The 11,493-nt window shown below is 39.0% G+C and overlaps 1 protein-coding gene across 16 annotated transcripts in view; it reads right to left on the bottom strand.

Annotated features, from left to right (window-relative positions):
• Positions 1–11,493, bottom strand: part of Macf1 (microtubule actin crosslinking factor 1) — a 357,403-nt gene that overhangs the window by 91,638 nt on the left and 254,272 nt on the right. For 14 of the 16 annotated variants that reach the window (XM_048350958.1, XM_048350967.1, XM_048350964.1 and 11 more), the window contains 5 exons: positions 8,024–8,086; positions 7,179–7,420; positions 6,159–6,288; positions 4,590–4,789; positions 128–623 (listed from right to left, as the gene is read on the bottom strand). In XM_048350958.1, the coding sequence (XP_048206915.1) occupies positions 128–623; positions 4,590–4,789; positions 6,159–6,288; positions 7,179–7,420; positions 8,024–8,086 (1,131 nt within the window). The remainder of the gene's footprint in view (positions 1–127; positions 624–4,589; positions 4,790–6,158; positions 6,289–7,178; positions 7,421–8,023; positions 8,087–11,493) is intronic. The other 2 variants (XM_048350966.1, XM_048350955.1) reach the window with 1 other exon arrangement.

Here is an 11,493-nt window from a genome sequence, read left to right as displayed (position 1 = left end):
ATAATAACCACAGCAATTCTCAGTCACTGTAATAAGGGATAGGTTAACATTATTCTAAATTCGAAAGCAAACTAAAGTTGATCTTAAAGGATACTTGGGACTACTTGTTAGTCTCACCCTAACTCACCTGCAAGGTCTTCTAAACCCTGGAGTGGCAAGGCAACTGTGTCCAAACGCTTCTTCAGCTCATCCTTGAGATACGGCTCACCGATGAGCAGTGAAAGTTCATCACATAGTGTTTGGGCTTCCTTCATCTCATTGTCTAATTGCTCCAGGTCAGATCGAATCTCACTAGTTTCCTCCAGTTGCTGCTTTACAGCCTCGGGTTGGGTGCTGATGGCTGACTGGCCACTTAGTCGATGTCCAACTGCTTTCACCTTCTCTGATAAGTCCTGGAGCAATCCTTGGTACTGGGTGCTTTTGACAAGAGCTTGGTCAATTTGGCTGGAACGGGAATTAAGTTTGTCAGTCAACTCAATCCACTTCTGATTGATGCTCTGGAGCTCTTTCTGTACTTGGCTGGTGGATGGAGAGACATCTCCAGGGCCTGTTAGGATGCCCTGAGCTGCCTCATTCAGCTGCTCATGCTGTTGCCTGCGTGCTTCAAATTCCTTCAGCATAAACTGAAACAGAAATGACACCAAGATGTTTGGACTGAGAAAACAGATCTAAAAACAGTGTCAAAACAAAAACTGATTTTGGATTGTGCCAATCCTCTTTTGAAAATAAGCCAGGAAACTCCAGGGATCAGACTACTAAGCTAAGGAAGTATTACTTTGACAAGTTTCATTCTTAAATAAAAATTTATTTTTAAGTAATCAGTTATATCTATCTGACATTTTTCCCCTTTGTCTCACTTTGCTTTAGTGTCAGTTACTAAAGTTAGTCTAGGGTGGGAAACTATTTTGGCATTCATCAGACAACAAATGAACAAATCAGGTCTCTGATTTGTTTCAGTGTCAGTTATCTTACCAATAGGGCTATTCATTTCAACTCTCAGTGGTTCTTAGCTCTGTTCTCTCCTCTCTTTATCTCTTAGCTTTTTTGCTCAAAGCTGGTACTCTACCACTTGAGCAACAGCTCCACTTCAAGCTTTTCTGTGGTTAACTGGAGATAGGATTCTTACAGACTTCTCTGCCCAAACTGGTTTCTATCCTCAACACTCAGATCTCAGCCTCTTGAATAGCCAGAATTATAGATGTAAGTCACAGTTTCTTCTTAGTTTCTTGATTGGAATTCTAATAGTGCATAAGATATTTACATCATAATATATTATAATTAGACAAAGAGCTTCTTTAAAGCAAGGACCATGACCTTCAATTAACTTACTTTCTATCTTTCATTGCTCTCATCAAAGAAATTAGGATTATATATTCAAATCCTGGCTCTATCACTAGTTGTATAGCACTAGGTAAATTTCAAAAGTTCTTCTAACCGTAGATTCTCATCTTTACAATTAGGATAGTAAAATAATTACCTTGGCTGTTATAAAGATAAATGATGTCTGTTACCCCAGTTATGAGGAAGTACAAAGGCATATCTCATATATACAGGGAAGCACAAATAGGAGAATTGACCTAGGCATAAAGCAAGACCTTATCTTAAAAAACAAAAACAAAAACCTGGTACTTAAAAAATCTTAGAAGTGGCACTGTGGCTCAAGTGGTAGAGCACTAGCTTTAAGTTGAGGAGCTCAGGGACAGTGCCCAGGCCTAGAGTTCAAATTGCATGACAAAAAAAAAAGCACTGCAAATATGACATTAAAAAATCTTAAAATAAGGGCTGGGGATATGGCCTAGTGGCAAGAGTGCCTGCCTCATATACATGAGGCCCTGGGTTTGATTCACCAGCACCACATATACAGAAAATGGCCAGAAGTGGCGCTGTGGCTCAAGTGGCAGAGTGCTAGCCTTGGCAAAAAGAAGCCAGGGACAGTGCTCAGGCCAGGCCCTGAGTCCAAGCCACAGGACTGGCAAAAAAAAACAACAACAAAAAAACCACTTAAAATAAGTAAACAAAAATAAATAAACAACACCCCTACCCCTATATACCAGTGCAAAAAGGGCAGGTGGAGTGGCTGGTAATAGAATGCCTGTCTAGCCAGTGTAAAATCCTGAGTTCAAACTCCAGTACTATTCAAAAAAGAAAAAAGACTAATGGAGATAATTTAGGAAAAGTACTGAGCATTTACACTATCCAAATATAAATAAGACATGACCTCAAGAAAAAAAATAGATGTGTAAACAATAAACTATAAGAAAATGTAATAAAAGTAAAAATAAATACTGACATGAACATAAAGCACAATGATGTGAAAACATGGAGTAAGAGTGATTTAGTTTATTGGACATAATGAGGTAGAAGAGGGAAATCAGAAAAACCACCCCAGAGATGACAGTAAAAAATAAATAATTGGGTGTTGGTGGCTCATACCTGTAATCCTAGCTACTCAAGAGGGCCTAAGATTAGGCAAAAGCATAGAGCTGTTGGAAGGTGTTAGGAAAGAACAAACTATCTGATATAGGTAGAAACAAGGGCATATAGGGAGGGGCAGGGCTGGAAATGAAGCTGGTAAAACAAGCTGAAACAAGAGTGTAAAAAGGCCTCAAATACCATCTTTAGCTGACTTCCTTCAATAGGCAACTAAGAGCCACTAGGAATTTTAATATACTCATATATTCTTAAGGACAAAATTTGATACTTATATGTGCTATTATAGTCCAGATATTAAGCCTTCAGAAAAAAAGGAGGTCAGAACAATGATTTTCACAGTATGGTTCAAGGATATTGCAGTATCTAGATCAAGAAGCCCAGGAGATCAAACTATTTTCATAACAACACTAATCTGACTTTTCAAATTCTTTTCTCATGAATGCTTAAATTTACCAGAAGCTACTTAACATTAAATGTTTTAAAAGGCTGAGCATGTTACTCAAGGTCTTGTGGTGCTTTTATTATTATTTTAAAATATTGTGTATATATGCGCATACACACATACTGTAAGTATCAATAAATACCACTAATAAACATGAGCTCTTTATGAACCTCAATGATTTCCAAGAGCACAAAAGTGGGTGCTTGAGACAAAAAAAAAAAAAAAAAAATTTTTTTTTTGGCCAGTCCTGGGTCTTGGACTCAGGGCCTGAGCACTGTCCCTGGCCTCTTCCCGCTCAAGGCTAGCACTCTGCCACCTGAGCCACAGTGCCCCTGCTGGCCGTTTTCCATATATGTGGTGCTGGGGAATTGAACCGAGAGCTTCATGTGTAGGAGGCAAGCGCTCTTGCCACTAGGCCATATTCCCAGCCCCGAGACAAAAAATTTTGAAAACTCTTGAAAAAATATTTGTAAGTAGACTAAATAGGGCTCAGTAATTCTCTGGAGGCAGGGGTCAAAAGAAAATGTTCTTTCAAAAATCAGTCTTAGATCTTATCATAGGGAAATATTTGAGAGGATTAAAAAACTGACTAGGTTAGGGGAAGGGTAGAATGAGGGAAATATTTCGAGCAGTGTTTCATGAGAAATGATACAATTGTGACACCAAAAGTTTCTATGATATTAGGCATTTAAATCAACTTTTTTGAGGTCAACCAGAAGAAAATCTTTAAGTTGAGCCAGCATATACAAGGTATGAGGTTAAATAATATGGATCACTACCACTGGTGATTAAAAATAAAATTTATTCTAGAATTTAGCCAGAAAAGTTTCCCATTCTCATATCCACTCATCTTACATCTTCTACTAATGATGTTAGTAATATTCATTAATTGTTTACTACTTGATAACGACCATGATAAACACTTCACAAACATCTTATTAAAACTGAAGAAAATGGCCAGGTACTGGTGGCTCAAGTCTGTAATCCTAGCTACTTATGAGGCTGAGATCAGAGAATAGTGCTTCAAAGCTAGCCTAGGGCAAGGATGTCCCTGAGACTCTTATCTCTAATAAAATACTCAGAAAAAGTGGAAGTGGTACTGTGGCTCAAGTGGTAGAGAGCTAACCTTGAGCACAGAGAGGCTCAGAGACAGTACCCCTGCCCTTAGTTCAAGCTCCAGGACTGGCAAAAACTAAAACAAAACTGAAGAAAATGGCCAGGCATCATTGGCTCATGCCTGTAATCTGAGCTACTCAGGAGGCTGAGGATTGTGGTTTGAAGCCAGCCTAGGCAGAAAAGTCCCCAAGAAACTCTTATCTCCAATTAATCACTCAAAAACTGGAGGTAGAGCTGTGGCTCAAAGTGGTAGAGCACTAGCCTTGAGCAAAACAGCTAAGAGTCAGTGCCTAGGCCCTAAGTTCAAGCCTCATGACAGACAGGAAAACAAAACAAATCCTCAGAGCCCCCAAAAGCAAAAATATAAAAACAACTGAAGAAACTGAACTCTGGTTAGTCATATGAAATCTGCTGGCTGAAAACAGTATTCAAACCCAGATTCACATGACTCTCTTTTCTTTATAGTTTTTTTTTTTTTTTTTTTCCCCCAGAGCTGAGGACTGAACTCGGGGCCTTGCATTCACCAGGCAGGTGCTCTTCTGCTGAGCTAAATCCCCAGCCCCTTCTTTACTTTAAAGCATTAAGGTTTATGGCTTACCTGGACCTGCTGCTTCTGTGCATTCAACATGTTGGGGTCAATTGACAGGGGCCCCAGAACTCCCATCATCAGCTCTTTCTCCATTAGCCAGGGCCTGAGCTGAGATTCTGCAGTCTGGAAGCAGGCCAGATGGCTTGCAGATTCTTCTAGCTGCTTTTGCCGAGCCACTGTCACCTCGGTAGCCCTTTCCCACCGGGAATCTATAGAGAGGAAATAAGAGGAGTCAGTCCTTGACTCTCATTAGCAACTGGCCTGGCTGTTAATATATTACAGGAAATGACCCAAGGGCCATGATTTAACATTTGTAAAAATTAAGAATAACCTTAAAAAAATTTAACTTAAGTAACAAAAACAATTTGGTATCTTTATTGGGGGTGGTGGTTACATACTACAAATATGAAACAACTATAGAGAATCACACAGAGTGCATGTAAAAGCACTATATGTTTTATAATCTGATAAAAGTTACTATACTATGAACATTTTTTCATGCTGATAAGTTTTGTGGTTCTTTTTGTTGGTGGTGGTGGTGGTCCTGTCCCTGAGCTCTTCAGCTCAAGACTAGCACTCTACCACTTGAGCCACAGAGCCACTTCTGGTAGTTAATTGGAGATAACCGTCTCATGGACTTTCCTCCCCAGGCTGGCTTTGAACTATGATCCTCAGATCTCAGCCTCCTGAGTAGTTAGGATTACAGGTGTGAACCTCCCCAATCTTTCTTTAGTTTTTGATTGAAGTAGTTTGTCAGTCTGACTCCACCTAGAAAGCCAAATTGACTAACTCTGAGTGGAATTTCTAAAATGTTTTCGTATTCAGGTTTACTCTCTGATCCTTTGAGGATTGGCATCTTGTTTATAAAAATTAATCTGGGTGTCAGTAGCTTATACCTGTAATCCTAGCTACTCAGGAGACTGAGATACGAAGATTGAGATTCAAAGTCAGCCTAGGCAGATTAACCTAAGACATTCTTATCTTCAATTAACCAGAAAAAAGCTGAAAGTGGAGGTGTGGTTCAAAAGGTAGAATGCCAGCCATAAGCAAAAACAAACAAGGGAGAGCGCAAGACCCTGAGTTTAATTCTCAGTACTAGTGAAAAAAAACCTAGCTGATCCCAGTTTCTTGGGAGGCAGAGGCAGAAGGATGATGAGTTCAGAGCCAGTCATTGCCCAAAGCTATCTAGATTCTGTCTTAAAAACAAAATGAAGGGGCTGGGAATATGGCCTAGTGGTAAAGTGCTTGCCTTGTATACATAAAGCCCTGGGTTCAATTCCTCAGCACCACATATATAGAAAAAGCCAGAAGTGGTGCTGTGGCTCAAGTGGTAGAGTGCTAGCCTTGAGTAAAAAGAAGCCAGGGACAGTGCTCAGGCCCTGAGTTAAAGCCCCATGACTGGCAAAAAATAAAATAAAAATAAAACAAAATGAAAACTAAAGGTCTAGGGGCACAGTCCAATGACATGACTAGAAGGAGCAAGGGTTCAATATCCAGATTCTAGGATGTGCAGAGATTTTCTATTTGCTTTGGAGACAAACAATTTAGGGAAGATGTGATACCCCTGTGACAACTTACTGAGTTCCTCCTGCATTTTCTTCCAGTTTTCTGCCTCTTGTGAGTTGGGATATGCCACTAGTAATTCAGCTAGGGCTTCTTTAACTTTTTGGACTTTTGGAGAATTCTGTTCCAATTCAGCCAAGAAAGCCTAGAAGAAAGAATATCACACATGTCATAAAGTTGTAGACAGAAAGAAAGCTGTGTATCTGGGGGTGGGGAGGGGAGACCTAGAAGACTGAATGAGCCAATTAGAGGCTCAATTCTGAATTTATGAATGACTTATATTTTGATTTTAAGATATTTAACCATGGGGGCTCAAGTGGTAAGAGTACTTGCAAGCTCAAGACCCCTAAGTTCAATTCCCAGTACCACACTATTTTTTTAACCTTTATAATTTAATAATTACTTTGAAATGAAAATGTACATGTACATTGTATGAGTTTAAGTACAATATATCAGTGGAATCATAATTATCACCTAAATCCAAAACTGCCAAGATATGATAATAGCAATGCTTTGGTAGTTCCAGAAGATAATGTGTTATGCTCAACTGAAATAGTTACAAAATAAATAAAAGGAGAAAATTTCCCATAGGATCTTCTATGGTCTCCTATCTTCTGACATTTTTTCTGGTTCCACAGGTCAATCTTAATAATGAATTATAATAGTCCTGTTTTAGGATCCTCAAGAGTTGAAAAGTTTTGTTTCCCAAGAGTTGGGAAAGATGCCTAGATGAGAATGGCTTGGCTGTCCTGTAGCATTACAGGTAAATTAGACCTCATTCTCAATGAGCTGATGCCTCTGGACTGGGCTAGTCACTTCCTGAAAACATATCTGGTTTTGTTTCTGAATCCGATTCATTACCATTTCTAATCATACAGGTAGGACAATTCTTTAGAAGTCATGTTAAACATTTGGAAGTCAAATATACTGTTCATTTCAGCCTGGAGAATTGGCCATGTCTCATTCTCAGGTCTCTAGGCCAAGGCAGGGACACTTCCCCTTAATGTTGGGATTTAACTTAAGTCAACACAGTACCTTGTTAGATTCTGCTTGGGCTTTCACAGTTTCTGTCTTGCTTGGAGACAAAGAGGCATCCATGGCTTTCAGAACTTCCTCTTTCGATTCCAGCCACTGCAACACTGAGCTCGTCTCCTTCTGAATGTCCTCCATTCTGTTGAGGACAGTCTGAAGGTTTTCTTGACGTTCCTGGAGCATTCTCCCAAGTTTCTCATACTTCAAGTTTACATCTGACATGTCACACTGGATCTCCGTCAGATCTAGTATCATAGAAATAGAAATCAGGTTGGGAATATTCTCCTCTTGGTTTCTCACTCCTAAAGTACTTGACAGTATACGTAGCTCTCCTACTTCTTGTAGTCAATAAGTGATTCTCTTTCTCCCAAATCACATAAAAGTTCTTGTTTATTCTTGGAAATATAGCAATGAAATCCTGCTCTGTATAACGAATGTAAACTAAAAGAAAAGTTGTTGTATAAACACACAAAGCAAAAGAGCTCTCAAACTGCTTTCTTGTTTTGGCATTATATACTCAGATGTAAACTTTAAAATGCTTGCTCAACATGGAAACAACAAGAGTAAGGTAAGTAAAAGCAAGGAGTTAACTTTAGCATACTGTTGGAATTAACAGACTTGGAGCTCTTCTTTTCCCTCTTCTCTAAACTAGAGAAGTCACCCTGCTTGACTGTATTATCTCTTTGCTTAGCCCAAAGCCAGCAAACAGATATCATAGTTACTTGTTCCCCAGATATTCTTCCTCACACCATTTTGGGCAGCAGTTCTTCCACACATATTGAAACACACACAGATGCAAACATAAACACACTCAACACAGAGGCACTGTTGAGAAATGGCATTCTCACCTTTGCAGGTGTGGTATCCGTTTACACTGCCTATAGAGCTTCCTACAGAGGGCAGTATGGAACCTGAGCAGAAGGACAGGGAGACAAACAGGGCAAGACCAACGTGTTAGGAATACAAATAAGCAATGCATTTGTTTGTTGGCAGTCACTTTAAGCTTAGGTATCAGGAAGTTAAACACAGCACAAGACAATGTACTTATGAAAGAGACAGATCATATTAGCTGCCAGGTGACAATGTATCACTTAGGGTATATTGGCTCCTTAGCAGTAAAGGTCATTAATTCTTTCTAGGGGAAATTAAAATTCTCTTTTCTTCTCCCTTTTTTTTTGATGGGGGGAGGGATATGGTATTGGAGTTTGAAATCAAGTCTATAACAAGCACTCTACAACTTAAGCTCTGCTCTATCCCTTTTTAAATTTCCCACGTGGATTCTTGGAACCCTTTCCTAATGATGTGAAGCAAGTACTGCCAAATATAAGAATGAGGATTAATAATAAAGACAAAAAGAATGGGGCACCGATGGCTCATGCTTGCAGTCTTAGCTACTCAAAGGTTAGAGGTCAGAGCATTAGGATTTAAAGCCAGCCTGGGGAGAACAATCCCTGGAACTCTTACCTCCAATTAACCAACAAAAAGACAGAAGTGGAGCTGTGGCTCAAGTGGTAGAGTGCTAGCCTTGAGCAAAAAACCTCAGGGACAGTGCCCAGGCCCTGAGCTCAAGCCTCAGGACCAGCACACACACGCACACAAAAAGTACAAATACACAAAAAGCAACATTAATTAAAAGCCCTTCTTGCAATGTTAAGTAAAACTCATGACCTCTTCTGGTTCTCTCTAACTTCCCACAAAACAGAAAAGTTAAGTGCTGATAAATGTGCCTCATGGGCATTCCCATATATCTGTTCTAGGGCTTTAGTTCTGTCTCTCTTTTTTTTTTTTTGGCCAGTCCTGGGCCTTGGACTCAGGGCCTGAGCACTGTCCCTGGCTTCCTTTTGCTCAAGGCTAGCACTCTGCCACTTGAGCCACAGCGCCGCTTCTGGCCGTTTTCTGTATATGTGGTGCTGGGGAATCGAACCTAGGGCCTCGTGTATCCGAGGCAGGCACTCTTGCCACTAGGCTATATCCCCAGCCCCAGTTCTGTCTCTTAATAACCACAAACTTGCATTCTTGTTTGTTTTTTTTGCCAGTCCTGGGGCTTGAACTCAGGACCCTAGCAACTGTTCCTGGCTTCTTTTTCCTCAAGGATAGCACTCTATCACTTGAGCCACAGCGCCACTTCTGGCTTTTTCTATGTATGTGGTGCTGAGGAATCAAACTCAGGGCTTCATGCATATGAGGCAAGCACTTACCACCTAGCCCCCACAAACTTACATTCTTAAGTTAGTTATTTCTATTTCATAGGAGTTTTCCAAGTTAAGTAAAAGTTAAGATATGAAATTATAAAGATAATACATAAATATGATAAATATTTATGATATAATGTTATGCTAAAAGGGCAGGTATAATGCTTTTTTGCAAAAAGCCATGTACAAAAATAGTTGCTAGGGGGCTGGGGATATGGCCTGGTGGCAAGAGAGCTTGCCTCGTATACATGAGGCCCTGGGTTCGATTCCCCAGCACTACATATACCGAAAACGGCCAGAAGTGGCGCTGTGGCTCAAGTGGCAGAGTGCTAGCCTTGAGCAAAAAGGAAGCCAGGGACAGTGCTCAGGCCCTGAGTCCAAGGCCCAGGACTGGCAAAAAAAAAAAAAAGTTGCTAGGATAGTAATTATAAAATCTTTAAATGTTAATGTTCTTGTGCTTTCAACTAAAAATGGATCAAACAGAAAAATCATATTCCATTGAAATGTGGAAAATACTGCAATGTAAAGCCCACACTGGACTTGTACAGAAGAGAAGGTCCTAATACTCAGCATGTGAGGCTTCATCTATGTCTGTCTAGCCACAGATGTCTCTTCTTGAGGATAAGAACTGTCTTGAGATTACTGCAAAGCATTTTATAAGACAAAGAAAAATAAGCGTTATAGGACTATAAGGAACTGGAATATTTATGGTTTTCCAGAATTAGAAGGTAAGTTTGAGACAACTCAGGATAGATATTTTCAAAATACCCAACAAATGTGTTTTAGGGACTCTGCAAATATTTGTTTTAAATTAAATTTTTAGATAAATTTTTTTGTAAATGGCAAGAAAATATGTGTTGATGCCACATTTTAGTATACTATCTACAATCAATTCATGCCTTTTTTTGTATGAGGATGAACAACTTCTACAATCTCCTTTTTAGTGTTTTTAAAATTCTTTTTAATTCCACTCTCCCTTAAGTAATAGGGTTTGAATTCAGAGCTTCAGGCTTGTTTGGCAGGCACTCTAACTCTTGAGCCACACACCCAGACCTGCAAACTCCTTTTTGAGTGTGACTAGTTATAACGGGTATAGCTCTTTGCTAGTATTTTATAATTTTGAAAGCTATATACAAACAATCCCTATATGTCTGCACAAAACAGTCATTATATATATAATATTAAATAAAATAATAAGTGTTAGGTATATTTACAAAAAGATTTAACAAACTCTCATTAGACAAGAATTGTATAATAACATTAAGTGTCATGAAAATGTCAGTTTAGGGATAGATTTTGTCCTTAAGGTCAATTTTAGATGTCTTGTAGCCCTTAATGTCAATTTTAGATGTTTTACGTTTAATAACAGAATTAAAGTACTCATTGAGTATTCTCAGTTGCTTAATTTGAAAACAAGAACTTATTGCCTCACTTTTAACTTTCAAGTTATTATAGAGTACTTTAAAATTGTAAAGCCGAGTTTTGTGTGTGTGTGTGTGTGTGTGTGTGTGTGTGTGTGTGTGTGTGTGTTTGTGTGTGGTACTAGAGATTAAATCCAGAGCCCCACACTTGCTCGGCAAGTATACCTTTACCATAAATAATTACTACTAACTGTTCTTTGTGTGTGCTTGTCCTGGGCCTGGGCACTGTCTCTGAATTTCTTTTATTCAAAGCTAGTATTCTACCACTGGAGCCATAATTTCACTTTCAGCTTTTATGGTAGTTTACTGAATTTAAGAGTCTCAAGGATTTTCTTGCCGGGGCTGGATTCAAGTCATGATACTCAGATTTCAACTTCCTGAGTAGCTAGGATTACAGGCATGAGCCACAGGCACTTGGGTACTACTAACATTTGTCATCATTTGCAATTACCTGCCTGTGTGAACCATATATTTATTCTGGATATATTTCAAACCAAATTTAGAAATAAATCATATGGTAAAACTGACATCCAATAACCCTCCTTTTTGAATTTCTATGTAAAATATCTAATAGATACCCAATAGATTTCCTAATAAGTTCTTCAAATTCTAAGGGAAATTTTTACCACAATTTAAAAAACTTATTACATACTGTACAAAGGAGTTTCAATTCCAAAAGTCGTTATGGGTACAATGCATCTTGAT

The sequence above is a fragment of the Perognathus longimembris genome, chromosome 7 (genome assembly GCF_023159225.1).
Source record: "Perognathus longimembris pacificus isolate PPM17 chromosome 7, ASM2315922v1, whole genome shotgun sequence".
Taxonomy (NCBI): domain Eukaryota; kingdom Metazoa; phylum Chordata; class Mammalia; order Rodentia; family Heteromyidae; genus Perognathus; species Perognathus longimembris.
This window is presented reverse-complemented; position numbering and strand designations above follow the sequence as displayed.